General features: G+C 43.9%; 1 protein-coding gene across 3 annotated transcripts in view; it reads left to right on the top strand.

The window, feature by feature from the left end:
* zfhx4 (zinc finger homeobox 4) overlaps positions 1–20,793 on the top strand; it is an 83,566-nt gene that overhangs the window by 43,886 nt on the left and 18,887 nt on the right. For all 3 annotated transcript variants that reach the window (XM_084033891.1, XM_084033890.1, XM_084033892.1), the window contains exon 6: positions 1,141–1,375. In XM_084033891.1, the coding sequence (XP_083890017.1) occupies positions 1,141–1,375 (235 nt within the window). The remainder of the gene's footprint in view (positions 1–1,140; positions 1,376–20,793) is intronic.

Below are 20,793 nucleotides of genomic sequence, written 5' to 3'. Positions count from 1 at the left end.
GGAGAGACAGAGAGAAAAGATGTTAGCGGCTGTAGCTATGTTGCTAATCCCTGTTTGTCAAAGGAGGAAGAGGGACGAGGGGGGTTAGAACTCACACACCTGCAGCTAACTGCCCCACCCCCCCCCCACCCCAACCCTCCCACCACACACAAGCACCCACAACATATACTTTTCTGCTCCATATAACATGATGCAACACTTCTCAGGAGAAAAAAGTGCACCTTGGTCACTTTTCATACGCATCAAGAATGAAACATCTGCCTACAGTCATGAGAGACGGAGCACACATACACACACGCCATTATGTGTATTAATTCATGCATACAACCCTGCACCTGTTTCTCACATGACTATGAATAAATCTCAACAAAGCATAAACTAACCTTTGCGAGCCACCTCTGCGTCTCTGTCTCTTGGCCTCGCTCTCTTTTCCTTTCTGGGTCTAACCTCCCTCCCCTCCCTCCACAGAGGATCAGATAATAAAAGCTTGGCCTGGTCTTTTGTTTTTGTGCATTGTTCATTAGCCCGGCAGCAACAACAGAGGCACACTTGATATGCTTGGCTTGACTGGGTGTATGGGAGTAGGGCAAGGTGGGATGGGGGCTGTGTGTGTGTGTGCGCGTGTGTGTGCGCGTGCACACGGCGAGGTAGGGGGTAGCTTTGCATGGCTGCAATGCCATTAAAGAGGCAACTGGAAATTAAGGGCTTGCAACTGACAGCACACGTTGAATGAGAAACCCCCGCAGCTGCCAACAATGAGGAGCGCTGGACAATGTGCATGTTAAAGACAAAAACAGTGTTCTGAACTCAACCCCCGTATGTGACTTTTTGTGTGTTTGTTAATCTTTATGTCACCTAAAACACATCCAGTTCAGTCGGAGTGTGTGGAGTCTGAACATTAGCACAGATACTCAAACTCTCCTCTATTTATTTGAAATTATGTTTGTAAATAGGAATGGATGGGCAAGTGGGATTTCTGGGTGTTGGGATTTCAGAACTGGGAGCAGGGTAACAGACTGACAAGCGTCACACAGCATTTAATTCACCCAAATATCTCTGGAATAACCTCGAATGAAAACGCACGGAGGAAAAAAATCATAAACATCTAACATATGTACCCTCCTCTCTTCTTTTCCACAGCACCTGCAGAAGCAGGACAGTGCGTACAGCCTGGAGTCGTGTGTCTACTACTGCACACTGTGCGACTACTCCACCAAGGCCCGCCTCAACCTGGTGCAGCACGCCCGCTCAGCTCGCCACCAGCAGAACGAAGGACTGAGGAAACTCCAGCTGCACCAGCAAGGCCTGGGAGCGGACGAGGATGGACTGAGCTTCCAAGAGCTGTTCCACGTCAAGGAGAGCCCCTCCAGCCAAGGTCTGTACTTCTTTAACCCACTTCATCTGTTTGAGTTGTTGTGTTTTCCCATATTTCCGAGGCTATTCTGGGGTCGTCGTATGCTATTTTATTTTTTTTTATCACTTTTTTTTCCTCTGTTTTTTTTATTTTAGTTAAATGCTGATTCCAGTTGCGGTGGTCAGTTTTCTTCGTTTGAAGGCAGATCCATCTTTCTTTAGGCCTTACACTCCTCCCATCTCTTTTTCCCCCATTTTGCACCACTCCCTTTTTATCCTGTCAAACCTCTCTCCCTCCTTACCTCCCTCCCTCGTTGGCCTTCATATCCAGATCACGTCTCTCGATACAGACCCGTCCATTCCTCCTAATCTCTCCAAAATGAGCATACTGTTCCTATTAGGCTGCTGCGCTTATATGTGCAACACACAAGCACACACACACACACACACACACACACACGCACACACACTGTCCCGTGCACTGGGACATCCCAGGCAGGCAAGCAGTCAGCTTATGAAATTTCACCTTGGGAGTATCTCATAGTGAAAAGGCCTGAACACACATACGTTAGTCACACATACATTACTCACACACACGTTTACACAAACACACACACACACACACACACACACACACACACACACACACACACACACACACACACACACACACACGTATGCTACGACTACACAGTCTCTCCCTGGAGTGAGCTTTCATTTCCTTTCTCATGACCAAAGCAATTTGGCTTTCATTTAAGACTCTCCGTCCTGCCAGCAGCTAATAAGTGTAACAGAACTGTAAAACATTCAGAGAGACAAAAAAAAAAAAAAAAAAAAAGATTAATCGTTTTTCTTTGAGTGGGGGCTGGATGGTTGGTGAGGGGTTTCAGGGTGTAATGGGAGGGGGCTACGCTGTAATTTAAACCAGAAGACCAAGAGTCAGGGTCCATTATTTAGTCATCCCTATGTTAATGCTGCCGGGAGAAAATGAGCGCTTAACTTGTTTTTGCTTTGCTTGACCTGAAGGAGCGGGTGGGATGGGGCGGGGGAGGGAGGGAGGGAGGGAGGGGGGTAACACATTTTGAATAGCATTAGTCTATACATCCATCTGTGTGCCTGTGCTCCCCAAAGTGTCCTGTTTATACTGTACATGTACTCCCAAAGCAGATGGGGGCCCAGCGCTTAGAAACATATGTGGATCTCAACACACACACAAACAGAAGAGCTCCCAATCCTGAAATGGAGACTGTAGCCGGCGTACGTTTGGTTTTAATTACACACGGATCAAAGTTTCGGCGAGATTTGGGGTGCAGCTGAAAAGCATGCTTAGATAAATCATTACCGTACATTTTAACATACCCCCACCCCCTCTCCTACTCGCTTTTTGTTTCTCTCTCTCTCTCCCTTTCTGTCCTGCCTATTCCATCTACCACTCCTGTCCATTTTTAAAAAAAAATCCAGAACACATTTTCTTTTTCCTCTTTTTTTTACATCCCAAACCAGTGAGCACAACTGAGGTTTTAAACCTGTCAAACGCAATATTCACCCGCTGCACCTATTTCAAATGTTCCGCTCTTAAAACACACCATATTTGTTGTTCGGGCCCTCGTTTTATACCTTGGTTTGATGCCGCATGGTGAATTTCCATTAAGGAAGCTAGTGCAAAGCTTAAGCGGACGCTGACGGCGTCCAAAATGCTAAGCCACTTTTTTGGATGCCCTCCTTTTGCCCGCTCTATATAATTTTTTAGTGAACAACAGTATTCTTTCACAAGGTACATGCTCAATGTTTCAAAGGTATTTCCTTGTAGACCATACACATTTGGCAGGTGTAGGCAGAGGGGGGAGTAACGGTGTTTCAGCCACAGATCAAACACAAGTTAATGTAGTAAATCAGGGTTATATTCTTGTTCTATAGTTCTGTCGAATAGAGTTTTTAAACGTGTGTTTAAAAAAGTGTATTTTTAACTGCCTTTTTTACGCTGAGCCCTTTGTGGTTTTTGCAAACATGCAACAGAAGGTTATGTTATATAGGAAGATGTATGTTATAGCTGCTTTGGACTCCTATAGTGATAGATGATGTGAATGTTTTCACTGATGGAAAAGGCTCTATAGTAGGCAACATTTCCAGCCAGTGTTTGGTTTAAGGACCCTCTATTTGTGTGTGTACGTGCTTGTGTATGCGTGCTGTTAGTTTTCTGGGGCTACAACTCCTGACTCGAGCACTTTCTGTTCATTAGAGACTGGTATGAAAAAGATTAATTTAAGTGCTGACCGGTATCTTTCTCTTAAAGCCTGGGACCTGGCACTGAGCCAGATAATTATAGGCCCATTTGGGAATAAGAGTTCTAATGCTCTGGACTTTATGTACACGTGAATGGCTTTCATTAAACAATTTTGATGCTGATTTTATGGCCTAATTAAGGATACAGTACTGCAGAGACGCACCGCAAGGGTATAGGTGTTTTTAACAAAGACAGGAGTGTATAAGGAACACTTTGACTGCATTGTGTGCGTGTCAATACATGTGTTTCCTGCTGCATGTTTATTTGAGAACCATTCCCTCTTTGTTCCTTTTGAGTCTGTAATTCCCCGAACTCGGGCCCAGGTCTCATCCCTTACACTAGGTAAACACCACTGTGAAGAAAGAGTGATGTGTGTGTGTGTGTGTATGCGCTTATCTCCATGTGCATGTGCAGACACTAACTCTCGCTGACTGTACGGCAAAAACTTTTTTTTTTAATATGATCTTTCAGCTGCGTCCTTCGGAGACAACGAGCCCTCTGTGCCCACGTTGCTGAGATAAATCACTCGTGTCTGTGTACAATTAAAAGTGTTCGAGAAAATTGAGTTTATCAAAAAATGCCAGTTTGCATCAGAAGAGCGAGCATAAATGAATTGCCTCCTCAACATGGAGGACTCGGAGGCCATTTTGCTTTGTGGGTCGTCCAGAAGTTGTTAGAGAAATTAGATTTTTTTTTTTGGTGCCCTTTTTACTGCGTAATGAAGTTACCCACTGAATGGAGCTGTTTAGTAAAATCCAAGCAGAACAAGAAAAATATGACAGATTGCCAGTCACGGGTATTCCATCATCGATTTTATAACTTGAACAATTTGTTTAGCTGGACATTTGGAGACAGTCTCTGAAGGTTAGTTGTTACAGGGATTTTTTTTCTCTCTCCCTCTGACTGTGTCTCTGTTGCTGCCTCTGCCTCAACCATTTGACCATTTGTTCAGCCATAGAGAACACTTTGAGGAGGCATGTGTTTTTCTCTGTGTATCCTTGTCCACTAGCCCTGTGCTCCATCATGTGTAAATCTCCTCATAAGCCAGACCAAGCAGAAACACTAGGGCCCTTTCTGCATACTTTTCTTTCTGTCATTTGTTTCCCCTTCCGTTCCCTCTGTCCCTCACCAAAAAAAAAAAAAGGAAGGGGAGGTGGGATCTTATGGAGGTAATTATTTCTGAGAGCCCGGCCTGTCATCCATCCCTCCACCACCCCACCACCCACACATCTCCATCCCTCGATACACCCCCCACCGCCACCATCCAACATGCATTAAAGAGGGAGGGAGAGGACGCTCTTTGTCTGAGTCCCCCTTTTAAACAAAAGACCTCTTCTGACTTAGAGAGACCGACAACACTTTTATCGTGTGGGTGTATGAGTGTGTGTGTGTGAGTGTGTCCATGCGTGTGTGTATCCAGAGCCTTTTGTTTTCTCTGAGTGATAAGGCTCTGGGTCATTTTTGGTTCTAGTCAAATTAGTGTTGCTGTGCTAACCATTTAGATAGCAGCTGTAGGCTAAAAAACGGAGCCTAATGGACACGTATTGTCCCTAGATGGGCTTGTGCTTCCAGCAGGAAGTGGTGGACCATGGGCAGAGAGCAAGTGTGCCATCTTTCCTGTTTCCCGAGTGCGCCAACATCGCATGTTTTCAATTTCCCCAACCCAAACTGTATGCGTCTAAACTGAGTCAAAGCACCGAAAACGATCATTCAATTTTCGATGTGGGAAAGGGCTTTGCTTGTTTCCCAAAGAGCATTTCGATGTGATGACACCGAGGCATCTTTTTGAGGTATTAGGTTTTCCCTCCTCCCTCACTTTCACTTCACTTCATCTTATACTTTTTTTCCCTCTGGGTAGTGGGGGCGGTTTCGCCATTCCGGCGGTTGTCTTCTTTTTTTTTTTAAGAAGGTCTCTCCTCAGACAGAAGTCTATTTCCAGGGTTTGTCTCAGTAATTTGTGGCCATTACATAAACATTCACGGATGGCCGAAGAGAAAGGATGCAACACACACCCAGATCTAGCAAACCGCTGGAGTTAGCACAGCGGTAGCCATTTTCTTTTTCAAGTCAGGAAGGTGAGACCGATTGACTTTCTCATCAAAGGACAATTTTGTCCTCTTTTAGTTACTGTTAGTTTGTGTTGCGTCCCCTATTATGCATGCATCCATATCTATGTTTAGATTAGAAGTTTAATAGGTTAAGGCAGCCAATTATATTTCATATTGATTTGCTTACAAACAGCTGATTGCCTACAGTTAATGAATTATTCGTGACCTTTTCATTCTCGTTTACTGTCAAACAGGAAGTTACTTACATAAAAGGTAAAGTCCACAGATTTCAGTCAGGCGAGATCTGTTCCTCGCATAATAAAAACTTGGAATGTTGTTTTATGTGCCCAACGGCGGTTCCCGGGAAGAACTATTCTGATGAGAGTGATGTGATGTTACCCAAGAGGATTTTTGTGAAGTATGTCGTTTTTTTATTGCTGTACATTTAGCTCGAGACAATACACTACGTTTTAAATCATTTGTCAAATCAAAATAAGACGCATTCATATATGTATATTATTATATTTTCGGCAAGTAGCAATTTACCCCAAATTTCCCAAAACCATATTCTCTACGGCTGAGGGAGTAAAAGATGTGGTCATTTTTTGAATAATTCCATCCAAGTGAATTATAATTACTTTGCGGTCTGTGTGTGCACATAGGAAAAAAAAGGGCAGCAGGCTGACTTGCGCCTCAGAAAAAAATGAGCCTCGTTCACCATAAACTATTTTTGAAATGGTGTGTCGGGGCGGTATGGGCTCAGGCCGATTGTTTTTCTTTGAGTTGAGCAGCTCTTTGGTGGAGGGGTATTACTCGTGCTAAATTGTTCCCTCATGTTTTCCGCCAAGGTTCTGTGCCCACCACACTGACAGTTATAATTTGCAGAAATTGCGCTGATTATCTGAATTAGCATACCTGACCAATGCCACATTAGTCTTATTTACAATACAAAGCCGTGGGGCTATGAGGACGCATACTAAATATGACTTAACCCTTTGAAGAGGGGACTGGCGTCACAGGGCCAGGGCGTCTCTCACGTCGGTGATATCACAAAGAGCTTAGGGCCCCGCTCCATATGGAACTGAAAGCGTCTGGAAGGTCCTGGAAAAGGAAGTGGTGAATGTGAAGTCCGAGGAGCATATTGAACGAACAGGGTTATTGCATGTTTTCGCCTGCTCTCACTCTCTTTCAATATTCTTTTTTACATCTTGTCCCCATCTTGTTTCTTTACTTTTTTCTCCTGCCCTCTTCCCCCCCTTCCTTTTTCACCCCTGCTCTTCTTTTTTTTTTTCTTCTCCCTCACCTCCTTTCTTTTCTCTCCCCCGATCCCCTCATACACCCTCTGTCCATTGACTCTTAACCACAGATGGACAAAACAATGGGCCGTGTCACACAGCATTAAGACAAACAATCCGGTGATGGAAGGAGGGTTGTGTTGAGCCGGAGCCGCGGTAACCAGGCAATACGCTCGCTGGGTTCAAGCAGCCACTAATCTCTGACCACGATGATACAATTCACAGATGGACATTTAAGGCAGCCCATATTCACACTCACTCACACAAAGACGAGAGCAGGAACATTACGTTAAGAAGTGGTAGTGTCAGGTAGATTTTCTGCCATTCCGTCCTCCCGTTGCTCCCTTCTTCCTCGCCGTCCCCTCTGTTTCCTTTACCTCATCCATCAGTGGGAGGTATGGAATTGATAGCTGCTATTGATTACCTATAGCGAAGGCTAATCGTCGCTAACCGGAGGAAGCTTTGCAGCTATAGCAGCTGTCAGTGGCTTGTCGTGTGTGTGTGTGTGTGTCTATATGACCCTCCAGCGGTTCAGTAGCAATAGCTTTTCCCCTCCAGTGTTTACTTACAGCAGACGTATAGCCTTAAAGCTAGACAGCACATGTAAATGAAACAATATGAAAGATTCTGGACATCACTTCTCTTTCCAGAATAAGGGAAATGGTATGTCTACCCAGAACCACTGAGAGACATGCCAAGTTTCACCTCCCCACCTATGTGAATAAGACCCATCTCCCGCTCTCTCCTTTTCTTCATCTCCCTAATAGGAAATTTGAGCACACTGTGTGAGATTAAAGCAGAGAATCAATGCCTTGTGAGCACTAATTTCCAGACAAATCTCTTTCATCTTTTTCTCTCCCTTTCCCCCCCCCTCTAGTTCTCTCGTTCGTTCTCTCTCCCACCTCCTAATGCTAACAGGGGGTCTCATGTCATGACATCTCTTTCGCTTTTATCATGTCCTAATAATACTCTGGAAATACAGAGAGAAAGAGGAATGTGACAGAGAGAGGGAAAAGGATGCCGGAAGAAAAAAAGAACGAGAAATGGATAGACTGATACAAACCCATTGAGTGAGCCTGGGTCTTGATTTGTGCTTTGATGTGGATGTCTTTGTGCAAATTAGACAAATATGCCTGCTGCTTTAGTCACTTCGGAGTTCTATTTTTTTTATTGAGGATGGAGGAAAAGAAGGAATACATGAATGACAACTTCATTTTGGGGCTTTAGAAATATACATTTTTGTGACTGAATAGAGCGACAAAATCATGGTGAAGAGAAGGTGTTGCTATGCAAAAGTAGAGATAAAAAATAAAATAAAAAAGCAACATAAAATCCAAAACAAAGAGAACGTAAGGTATATGCAGAAAAGACACTGGTGTTTTTACTTGGCTGAGCCCACGAGGTGCTTTACCCATGATGGCACATAAGGCTAATAGGCATGGATACACACACACACACACACACACACACACACACACACACACACACACACACACACACACACACACACACACCTTGGTCAGGCTTTTGTTTCAAAAGCAGGTTAATGGGGAGTGAGGAAGAGGAGCGTTGCAATTTTCTGCTTTTTAGGCGCCAGAGAATTCTCTCCAGTGTAAGAGAGACCAGACTCTCAGCGTAATAGGCATTTTACACCCTCATCACCTCTTGCACACAAACACACACACACACACACACACACACGCACACACACAAACACAGACACTCACCAGGAACGTGTGGGAGTGTAATAGGCATTCTATGGTGTGTATTGCCGGTCCCCAGAGTGCCAGTAAGTGTTAGACATGCATAGAGTCGGCAATGAGACAATCAGCATGCTGAAATTGAAACCTTGTCTGGAGTCACACTGGAGGGGAGGAAGAGGAGCAGAGGGAGAGGAGAGGAGAGAGGAGCAAGGAGTAGATTAAATAAAAAAATAAAAAAAAGAGCAGAGGAGAGGCGATGGGAGCGCAGATGGCAGGAGGAAAGAAGATGAGGAGGTGGAATAAGAAGAGAGGAGAGACGGAGGGAAAGGAAATCGGAACTGATGTTTGTTTAATTGCCTCATAAGTGATGACACAGATAATTATGTCTAAAGAAGAGATGCTCCTCTAAGGCAGGGCCAATGAGTAGTTGCATCTGTTTTTGTGCGTGAGTGTGGCTCGCCCTGTCTCTCCCTATAGCCTTATCAACTGTCATCCCCTCCAGCCACATCAAGTATAGGACACCATTAAAGCATTACGGTTTGTGTCATATCAAATCATTCAGCTTAATTAACAGAAACACACACACACACACACACACACACACATCATTTGGAATCATTTTAATTACTCCTTAACATCCTGATTATTAATATCTTCGCTTCATATACCTGGGGATATGAAGACGAGTTCACCTATATTTCCTGCGCTGTGTGTTTGCAGGCGTGTGTGTCCATGTGTGGGTAAGTGATGCTCCCCTGACTTCATATCTAATTGTCTTTTTTAATGACAATATTCCTCTGTGTGCCGGCTGTATGTAATGAGTCAGGGTGTGTCAAAGTGCAGGCCTGAGCTGTCTGCTTGAGTTAAGCTATTCCCATCTACTGTAGGAGCCTCCAGCGTACACACACACACACACACACAGACACACACACACACACAGTCAGAGACAGTATCAATGTGGGAGTTCCTGTATCTGACATGAGATTAAGAGGGCCAAGTGGAGGAACGTCGAAGAACTGCCCTGTTGCATTTGCAAGAAGGAAAAAAGGACCATGCTTCCACACACACACACACACACACACACACGCAAGCATCCTGTGCTGTAAGTGAGCAGTAGCCTCCCTTGCATTATTCACAGTGGCCGAGTGATCGAAGCCTGGTTCAATAGCACTAAAGCGGCGCACACTGGAGAGATTTGTCTTACAAAACTTGACACACACACACACACAGGCGCACATATGCTCTCACACACATTGATTTTTGGTGGTGGGAATCTCCCAGGCTTTGGGCGAAAGGCAGGGACGTGAGAGGGGCTTCCCCCATCAGAGCAACCCCCTGACAAACACACACATATTCACACGGACACAATCATTCAGAACCTCACTCACACACACACACACACACACACACACACACACACACACACACACACACACAGTGCATAGGCAAATACTGTAAGTGCATCTTTAGTTCTCTCAAAATGACATTTGATGATGATGAGATCCAGCGATAGCATGTAGAAGAAATTGGAAGAAAAGATTGGAGATGGGGGACGAAGGATCAGCCTCTTAGATCTGATGGGGTTTCATTTACAGTAAGATGAGCTGATGGTAAAAGAAAAAGCAATAAAAAAAAGTCTAACTGATCATATTTCTTTCTTGCTGACTCTCCTCTTTTGCATTTTACCATCAGGTTTTTTTTTGCAAGCTAGGCGAAAAAAAAAAAAAAAGAAATCACACATTGCCTGATATGTCATATCTTTCCAGCGCAGTGTGTGTGTGTGTGTGTGTTTTCACACAGGCATGTTCAATCTGAAGCCGACACTTGATTTAAATGGCAATTTTGTATTTGGAACACATCATTCACTTCGTTCAGCTTTCGTATTTTCTTCCGAGCAGCGCGGGCAGCGTAACCCGTACCACCCCCTCTGGCGTTTTTGACGTATTAACATGTATCGACAAGGCTGCACTTGCATGCCTGTAAACACTGACGCAAAAGTGCACACACACTCACACCTCTGTCCCCTGAAGACATGTGATCAACCAGGCCCAATCCCTTGTAATCATCTGGAACCCCCCCCATACACACACACACACACACACACACACGTGTAGTTCCCGTTCAATCTTGGGTAATGGTTTGGGGCAGGGGGCTGAAGCGGTGGGCTTCTTTCCCTTAGCCCCAGTGTCTTAAGCTGCCATTGATTAAATGTTAACTGATATACTCGGCCCTGGCAATCTTGTTAGAGCCGGAGCAGGCAGGCAGCTAGACAGACAGTTTAGGACCTGCGCCCCTCTGATCAATAGCACAGATAAAGATTTCATCCATCAATGAGCTCCCAAAACAAAAGGTATCTGATACCTGATTAGGCCCGTGGGGACAAACACACACACACATTTGAACAGGAGCACACGCTCACACATTGCCACATGTGTTGGAACACATGAAGGGACAAACACACACATACACACACACACGGGGAGCACAAATAAATACCGTGGGACATAAACATCGGCACGTAAGCTTAAATAAGCATACATTTCACACTCACACATTCCTTTCACTCACTTATTTTGTCCAGAATAATACCTCCACCAACCCCATCTGAAGTCAATCAGTTCCACACCTAATGGTGTAATTACAACATGTACACACACACACACACACACACACACACACACACACACACACACATGCACATGCACAGTCTAAGTTTGCAGATAAGGCAGCCCTGACTTTTCCCGGATGAAGGTTAATTATGCTGTGTTAGTTCACTTAGGTGTGTGTATTTGTTTGTGCATGGAAGTTTATGTGCATCTTTTTCTCAGTAATGTGTGTATGTGAGAGTGTGTGTGTGTGTGTGTGTTTCCTCAAATGCGCATGCATTTAGATCCTCAGAGCATGCCAAAGGCACCGCAAAACGGCTGAATCAATGTCTGGGCGACCACCACTGTTAAAGTGTATCAATAATGTTCCCCTATCTTCTTTCCCGGCTAACGTCATACGGCAGTTTGAAAGTCCGAGCCTTAGCCGCAATTAAGACTTAATTATAAATCAATATAAGGAGTCATTTGAATATTGATTTTTCCTTTTTTCTTCAAATTGTTAACATATTCCCCACCCTGTCTACACTTTTTTTTCTCTGCCCTTTTTTTTTTTTGTTACAACTTTAAGGAGAATCAATACTTCCCTTTACAGTCGTCAGAGCAGCGCTTTGGCATAATTGGAGCCAGAAACACAACGGGACATCTTCATGGGGTTCGATTCCCAGAGGTGGTCAGGGGATGGAAAATGTCACAGCCCCTCAAACTCTGATGGCTTTTCAAATACAGTTAATGAAGCTTTGTGGTTGCCAAAGAGTGATCTCATTTTGGGGGATATCTGGTGACATTTGTTGTCACAATGCCCAAATGCATTTCCATAATTTTCACGGCTGACATTTTCTTTGATATGACACAGTATCGGAGCACACTTCAAAAAAATGATATCCATGCAACCTGGTAACCTGCATTTCATTTGATTAAATTATATCATTGCTTTTTATTTTCCTGCTCAACCATTTTGAGGGGCTGTGAGATTTTCAAGTGGTGTGTCAGGGGCCGGGAGTCTAATGCATGGAAACATGGAGCTTTCTGTTTTCTGACGGCTAGCAGAGATAAGGTAGAGATATGGCTCTAGCACTGGCTCAAATCTAAAACAGATCCCGCTGGGGGTGGGGGGGTGGGGGGTTAAGAAAGTGAAGGGAAGGGGAAAGGGAGGGGGTGGAGGTAGCAAGAAAAGGGAATATTGTCAATCCTCTAAGTGTCTGGCGGTGTCTTTCTTTCTTTCCCTCTTTCTCTCACTCTTTCTCTCCCCCACTCCCCCTCAGTAATCTGATTTATTCGAAGCATATGTGTGCTGCTCTGTCTTTGTCTGCTTCTATTAGGGCCAGTGGGGGCCCATATGACATTGTTTAGCCAGTAATGAAATGGACATTTTTTGCATTTTTTGGGGAAAGTCAGAGGAAAGCCAACACTCCTTATTTGTAACCGTCTGCGAATACCATCTCCGGGGCAGTTGCTCCAGGTCTGTGTGTGTGTGTGTGTGTGTGTGTGTGTGTGTGTGTGTGTGTGTGTGTGTGTGTGTGTGTGTGTGTGTGTGTGTGTGTGTGTGTGTGTGTGTGTGTGTGTGTGTGTGTGTGTGTGTGTGTGTGTGTGTGTGTGTGTGTGTGTGCCCGTGCCCAACGGCCATGTATTACAGGTTCCATGTGGTCCCTTTTGGAGATGATTCTGAGCAACCTAATGAATATTTGGGCTTGAAGTTATTTTTCTTTTTCTTCCACGACTCTATTCTTCTTATGTTGAAGAGTCCTGCCATCCTCCCTGACCTCAACACATAATAAGGCCCTGACGGTGCACATGTAAGACATGTCACACGGACTTATTGTAAGTGTATGAAATTGCTATGTGCTAATGGCTGCTATGTGGCGCTCCAGACTCCACCGCATCTCCCATCAATAAGACATGCAGTCATAGAAAAGCATTGCAACGAATGGAAAACCTGAAGTAATTTCTTGTCATAGTTCTTTATTCACACAAACATCCTGGCTAATAACTACGTATTGAATACAGCATGCATACAAAACATGTTGATATATAATCACTGTGACATTCTTAAAATAAGGGTTCATACTTCTGTTCTGCTGAATCTAATTTTGAAGAAATTAAATGATAAAAGATACACACCCATAAACATTTCACCATCTCATAACCATTTTTTTTTTTTTTATCAGTCCTTTCTATCTACTTAAATCTTTTCTTTGATTTCCATCCAGGATTACAGTCTTTCTTTTGGTGACTCTGAAAGCAGATGTTTTTTATGCAGCTAAAAACGGGACAGTAGCCCAATAGGATAAAGATCTGTTTAAGCATTATCCATTTGGCCACTGCCCGTCACAGCCCTATTTTAAGCATAGACACAGACACACACACACACACAGCCATTCTCTGAAACCACGGCAGCCATTTTATTAGATTCCCTGATTCCCTGCCTCGTATTAGTTCTCGGAAAATAAATAAAACCTCGAATACATGACAAGGACCAGTCTGCTCGATTGGAAACTATATCTATCCTGGTATCTTTGTTTACCAGTGTAGTGATGGATGGACAGATAGCGGATGGATATACAGATGGATAGCTGTGTGAAAAGATATAAAAATAGACGGACAGATGGATAGATAGGCGGATAGGTAAATGGATGGATGGATGGACATATGAATACTGCAGGGAGATCTTGTTGGGCTGATAGAGTTGAGCAGGTATGCCGAGAAACAGCTGCTTTCTTCATTAGGTTCATATATCGATCTCGGACCCTCGCTGTGTGTGCGTGTCCTTGTGTGTGTGTGTGTGTGTGTGTGTGTGTGTGTTTTGAGGGAGAGAGCGGGGAAAGACAGCAGCCTCTGTAGATAAGTGCTGGTAATAGAACAGAATGAATTCTTATCACAGAGATGGGAAGGCCATTAACCCTCAGCTTCTAGTTCTCTGTCTCTGTCTGGTCAGACTTTCTCTCTGACTTTCTGTCCCCCCCCCTCCTTCTGCCCTCCGGTCTGGAACTGACAGGGTCATGTTGGTGAGCGTGTGTGATATTTCCACTATGTGTGTGACTCTCTGAATGTGTCTGTGTGTGCGTGTGTGTGTGTGTTTGTGTGTTTTGTGGCTGCCCCATCGGCCAGATGTTTATAATCAGGGCTAGATAAATATTGGGCCGAGGATTCATAAAAGACCAGGAAAAGCAGAAAATAGAGAAAGGGACGGGGGGAGATGAAACAGAGGAGAGGAATCTTCGTTTCAAATTATTCCTAAATCCCTCAGTAAGCTTGCCGTGCCGCCTCCTCAATTCACCTACTCAGCCTAAGGTGATTCAAACAGCCGAAATGCAATATGGCTGTTGTGTAAGATGCAGGTGTGTGTCTGTGTGTGTGTGTGTGTGTGTGTGTGTGTGTGTGTGTGTGTGTGTGTGCCCGCACGCTCACGTGTGGAGGTGTACAGTAGGCGTGCTAGCCTATTGTATAAGGCCAGGTGTTTTGGCAATGTTTTTTTCCACCACTGAACCTTTTGAAGCCATATTTTTGTCCTGTGAAAACCCTTTTGTATTTGCCATTAAAGAATCATTAACATCCCCCCCCTCCCTCTTCCCAAGTGCTCACAGCATTGAAAATGAAACCCCTCTTAACACAAAACAACAGTTTCTGTCTGCGCAGCAAGCAAGACACGGCAAGCCTTTAATCTTGGCTATGTTTATTCATATGATTTTCTTTTTTTTTCTTCTTTTTTTTTCAAAAGAGTAATAGGTGTTTTGTTACTCGCCTGCAAGACAGCGGAGCGGGCAATTTGAGCGAAAGAAAATACAATGAAGTGTCTCAGGAAGTCGTAATTGACAACAACAAAGCAAATTTGGAGCTGCTGATTCAAGCATTTTTTCCTTATTTTTTTACACAAAAGTCATTTTTTCAGCTTATTCTGTCAGTTCAACTTATTGACATTCACACCAGGAGCGTATTAAATGTGACAATCCTATTGTCTGGCTTTCAGAGCCGACCTGAAACAATTGATATTTTTTTCGCCGGCGTAATAAGTTCTCGTGTGTTTTAAGCAATAAGTGGGTGGGTCGGGTGTGGACGGATTGGAGCGTGTGGATGGAAACACGTGTGTTTGCTTGTGCTGGTGTGTGTGTGTTTACATGTTGGCATGTGGGCTGTGGACCTCTGTGCATGAAATACATTGAGCGCTGTGTGGGAGTAAATGTGCGTTATGTGCAGAGGGTTTTGTGTGTAGGTGTGTGTGAGCGAGCGCAGGTGTGTGTGTGTGCGTGTGCGTGTGTGTCAGTCAGTTATTCCCAGGCCCTGTGCAGGAGCTGTAGCCCCTCTCCGCTGGGTTGATGTTTAGTATTTTAGACATGCTACATTAACAACATCTGGTTAAGATCTAAATGCTTGTTAAACGCGCTGAAATTCGGGGGGAAAGGTACAGGGAGAACGAGGGGAGAGAGGGGGGATAAAGAGGGAGAGTAGGGTAAATAAAGATTTGAGGGTGAGAGAACCGGAGGGAGGGAGATCAGTAAGTCTGTAAGGTTATTACCCTGGCAGTATTACCACTGGCCCTTGACTGTGTATGTGTGTGTGTGTGTGTGCACGTGTGTGCGTGGCTGCGACTGTGTGGGATGGTGTAATGTTTCAAAGCTTTCCCCTTTAAAACCTAGAGGCCAAACTAGAGCCACGCGCGGCGCAGGAATGTGACATCACAGGGCCCCCTATTCCTCACATATATATTATATATACATGCACACGCACACACGCACGCACACACACACACACACACACACACACACACACACGTGGTCTCACAAGGGACATGACCAGAGTTGTAGGAAGAAATCAGCGTCAACATCACGGCTAAGTGGGGGAGACATGGCAGTCATGGGTGTTACGCAAAACATTAAGGCTGCATTTCTACCACAGACACACCGGACACATGCCATATCTAGTCTTTATGATTATTTCTAGACATAAACCACAACAGCGCTCATAATGATGTCGCACATAGGGTGCTAACAGCTATACCGTAATAGGTTCTCAGTCTAGCAGTTAAAGCATTTCTCATATATCTCTCATGATATTTTCTTTGGCAGCAATTACCGTTTCACTTGATGCTTCGCTTTCATAGTCTATGATTTAAGATAAACAATAATGTAAAAAAAAATGTATTTTTTCTTTTTTTACTCCTTTACCCCTTTAATGAGCACCATCCTAGCCCTAAGGAAGCAAATTAGAGACAGCTCGGCGCAGCTAATGAATTCAGCCATTTTGGTGCCTCTGTGTCCAGTTCCTCCGCATGGCATTGCTCTATGGTTGTGCGCTGTACGACTGAGTCCTCCACCGGGCACATAATGACCCGGCATGGCCGTTATGGCCCCTTAGGGGGAGACAGGAAAGGGAGCGAGTGGTCTCAGAGCAGGTCATTATACAGCTAGAGGGCACACACACACACACACACACACACACACTTTCAATACATCCTCCATTGCCTCCATCTCCCATATGTCTATTCTTCCATTTTTTTCTTTACAAACATCTCTTTCTATATATCTTTCTCCCCTTGCTCATGCTTCTGTCTGAAACGTGCTTTGCTATTTTATTTCTGACTGTGACATTTTGCAGTAACTGTAATAAAGATAATAATTCTAAGGTCATGTCAACCAAATAGGTTGAGTTTATTTTTTATTGGACAAACAACAGCGTTATTTATCCTGGGGACCTAATTGGCTACATTGGCTCCCAATTAATAAGTTGAATCTAAAACCAGACTGGATTGGCTGTATTCCTGATCAAGACTCACTTAATTATTCTTCCTCTCTAACGGTTAAATATAGGCTGGTGTTGGTTGCAGGGTAATAGGACCCAGGGTCTGTGGTTAGCTCAAGCTCACCGGCCGGCTTTAATGTTCCGACCTAGCCACATCAAAGACGCTCCCACCAGGCTGCCAAAATCACACACCCTCCGCGCCCTGACCCACTCCCTGTGTTTGTGTGCGTGTGCGCGGGTGCGGGCGTGCACAAGGCAGTGGAAGGTGACTGCGAAAGTTTTTGCTCCGTGCGTCCTCTGGTAGCGATTAAGTTGATGGTTAAGAGTCTCTGCCGCAGAACCCTCTCCTCTGTCTCTCTCTGTTTCTCACACACACACACACACACACTTGCACATGACAACTCACATGCAAACACATGCAGTCAATGTCTCACTCACTTGATCAATGGCGCACATCCACCCAAACACACTCAACATACACACACACAGAGTCACACGCGCACTCACATACACACTCATGTGGTGTGTAACTGTCAGGGTCAGTCAGAGGGCAGACGCTGTGCTGATGTATTGAGAGAGATCGTCTGGGAATGTCCTCAGTGTGGAAACACATTCCCCGTATGCACACACACACACACGCACACACACACACACACACACGCACACACACTCACCACAGATCTAACCGACTAGAAGGGGAAAGGAGTGAAAAAAAAACGCTGATGAGGCCCAGATGATCACCCCTCCTTTCCTCTTTCTTTTTCTTTCTTCACCCACTCTTCACCCTCCTCCACCCTCTCTTTTCCTCTCTCTGTTCATTGTCTTTCTATTCTCTTGTGTCCTATCTAGCTACAGGTAGACTGCCCCCTAGAGGTTAGTTAAAATGGTGGTTCAGTCATGTCATGATCAAGCGCTACGTCTCTGACTGCTTTCACCAGACCCATATCCTCCTTTTCCTTTTTGTTCTTTAAGAAAACGTGTTTAAGAACGTTTAAGAAAAAGCGAATTTCTAATATTAAATTTGCAATCATGTCTTGCAAACATCAAATCAAGCAGTATAAAAAAAGTTTAAACTCATAAAGCTTGTTTTTTTAAGAAGCTACACTGATTAATCTGAGTATGTAAGAGATTGTATGTGTGATAATGAACACGTACTTGTTGTAGTTTATGTATATTTTTGTTTAAAGTCACATAAAATAATATAAAAATAAAATATTTTGTGATTTAAATTAAAAGCTTCATAGAGATAATATTATATAATAAAAAAATGGACAATGAACCTGTCAAAAGGCAGTTGCTTTCCATCAAAGCAGTGACATATCACATTTTTACGTGCGTCTATGCTGCAGTAAAGGAATGAAGGCAGACAATGACGTGAGATGAAAACACGCTTCTTTTTTTATTCCCTCTTCTGCTTTTTGACATTTTTTCCATTCTTGCTTTTGAAACATTGTCCTGACCTTGCAGTATGTGGGATCTTCGAGAGCTTATTTTTCTCTCTCTGTGTTCCTGTTTTGACCCTTCTCCCTCCCCTTCTTTTCTCACTCTTCTGTGAAACATGCTGTTCGATTTGTGCCATTTGCTTTTCCTTGGCATCGCACAAAAGTCAAGTATAGAGAAAAGATAAACCAGTGATGAAAGACTTTCAAACTCACAACACACACACACACACACACACACACACACACACACACACACACAGCTTCCTCCTTCCCTCTATAAGGTAGGGTGAATTAAAATACAAAGATGGACGCTCCAGCAGCAGCAGTGAAAATTGCAATTTCTGCAGCCCGGGCTCTCTTGGCTGACAGGAGATATTTCATCCCCGTTGTCACCGACGTATTAATAAAACATCAGGAGCAGAGTGCAGTATCTCTCTCTGTCTGTCACACACAAGCACACACACACACACACACACACACACACGCACCTTGAAATAGACACGTGTGCAAAATGCATACGGCGCTCACACGCATGTGCAAATGTGAAAAATACAACAGCGTTCATGAATACGAACACACACACACACAACCACAATTTTATCCTCAATCACATGCCAGCATCTGCCATGAAAATTTCATGCCGTATATAATGTCCACTTAATGTGTTGGCGCTTAAAGCAACGGCGCCAGCACTTAGTCTATGTGTCTGTCTGTGTCTTTGGTTGTGCGTGCGTGCGTGTGTGTGTGCGTGTGTGTGTGTGTGTGTGTGTGTGTGCACCCCAGTGTATGTGAAGGGGTTAATCATATCATGTTTCCGAGGGGGGTTTTGCAGACCTCTTGTGCTCGTCATACAATGGCCAAAGTGATTGTATGCAAATGCAAGCTGACCTCAATGCACCCTTTGCCTGATTTCTATGAATATGACTGTGTGTGTGTGTGCATGTTATAAAATATGGTTATTAAGGCAGTGCAGGATTGATGAGCGCAGCTCTTTTACACACTCTCACACAAACACACATGAACACAGACACCAGTTTCATTCTCCGGCAGAGTGAGGGTTTGTGGTGAAAGAAACCCCCCTTCCCCCCGTTTAGAAGACATGCAATTTTTAACGGTTTTGCTCTGTGTGTGTGTGTGTGTGTGTGTGTGTGTGTGTGTGTGTGTCTGTGTGTGTGTGTGTGTGTGTATGATTTGATGTCTGTGTGCAAGTTTCTGTTTGATTCTGGGTTTGTGTGTGCTACCCTGAGATGGAGAAGGCTACTACTATATATGTCTGTTTATATATATATATGTGAGTGTGTGTTTGTGTGTGTGTGTGGTGTGTGTGTGTGTGTGGGTGTGTGTGTGTGTGTGCATGCCTGGTTATCTGGCCTCTCTCAGACTGCTCAAAATTCATTACAAAGTGACATCAGCCCAGCCGGAGACAAATGATGGCTGGATGAAAGGGAGCGCTCGGGCTCGGCTAGGATTAGTGTTGGCGACACACACACACACACACACACACACACACACACACACACACACACACACACACACACACACACACACACACATACACACACACACTTTAATCCACTGGCAGAACACTGCAGATACACAGAATTATCAAACAAGGGGCTGAACTCTCAGAGATGGGCAGGCTAATCTGCTAATAGTACAGAGCTGCGTGTGTGTCTTGCTTTGTGTGTCCGTGCATGTGTGTGCATCCGTGCTTATTTTTTTTTATGAGGTATCAGAAATACATAGACACAATATCTATATAGCGTACTGTCTTGAACACCTACACACTAATGTCTTTAATTTTAATTTGATCTTTTGTACTTGATTGGGTGTGAGTGGGTGTGGGCTATAACATACTGTGAATATTGTTATGTATTTTATTCATTCAAAAATGTAGAATCGCTCATTTTTTTCATACAATTGATTACATGACTACAATTAAATTCATTTTTTAATCTATGCTGTCAATAAATATTTGTCTCACAAGAAATAATAATTAGAAAATGTTGAAGAGCAGTAAAAAATATTATTATTATTTAAAAAGGAGCTATATGGGTAAGTATAAATGATAGTGCCTTGTCTTTAAATACAATATTATAATTGAAATGCCTAAAGTCGAGAGGGAACCAAAATGACTGAAATAGTTTCCCCGTAGGACATATTTGGTTATTTCACAACCTCCCTCCTTTCAGGCACTATGTATTGTGTTTCAACCACTAGACGCAGCATGGCAGGTCTTTTTTCAACGTAACATGTGTTCCAGTCACCAGACGCATTATTTGCTGGCAAGATATACTGTACATTAGAGTAAGCCCGACGTCTGTTTAGA

This window comes from Eutrigla gurnardus (assembly GCF_963514095.1).
Source record: "Eutrigla gurnardus genome assembly, chromosome: 18".
In the NCBI taxonomy this organism is placed as follows: Eukaryota; Metazoa; Chordata; class Actinopteri; order Perciformes; family Triglidae; genus Eutrigla; species Eutrigla gurnardus.
Note: the sequence above shows the minus strand (reverse complement) of the source record. Positions and strands in the feature narration are given on the sequence as shown.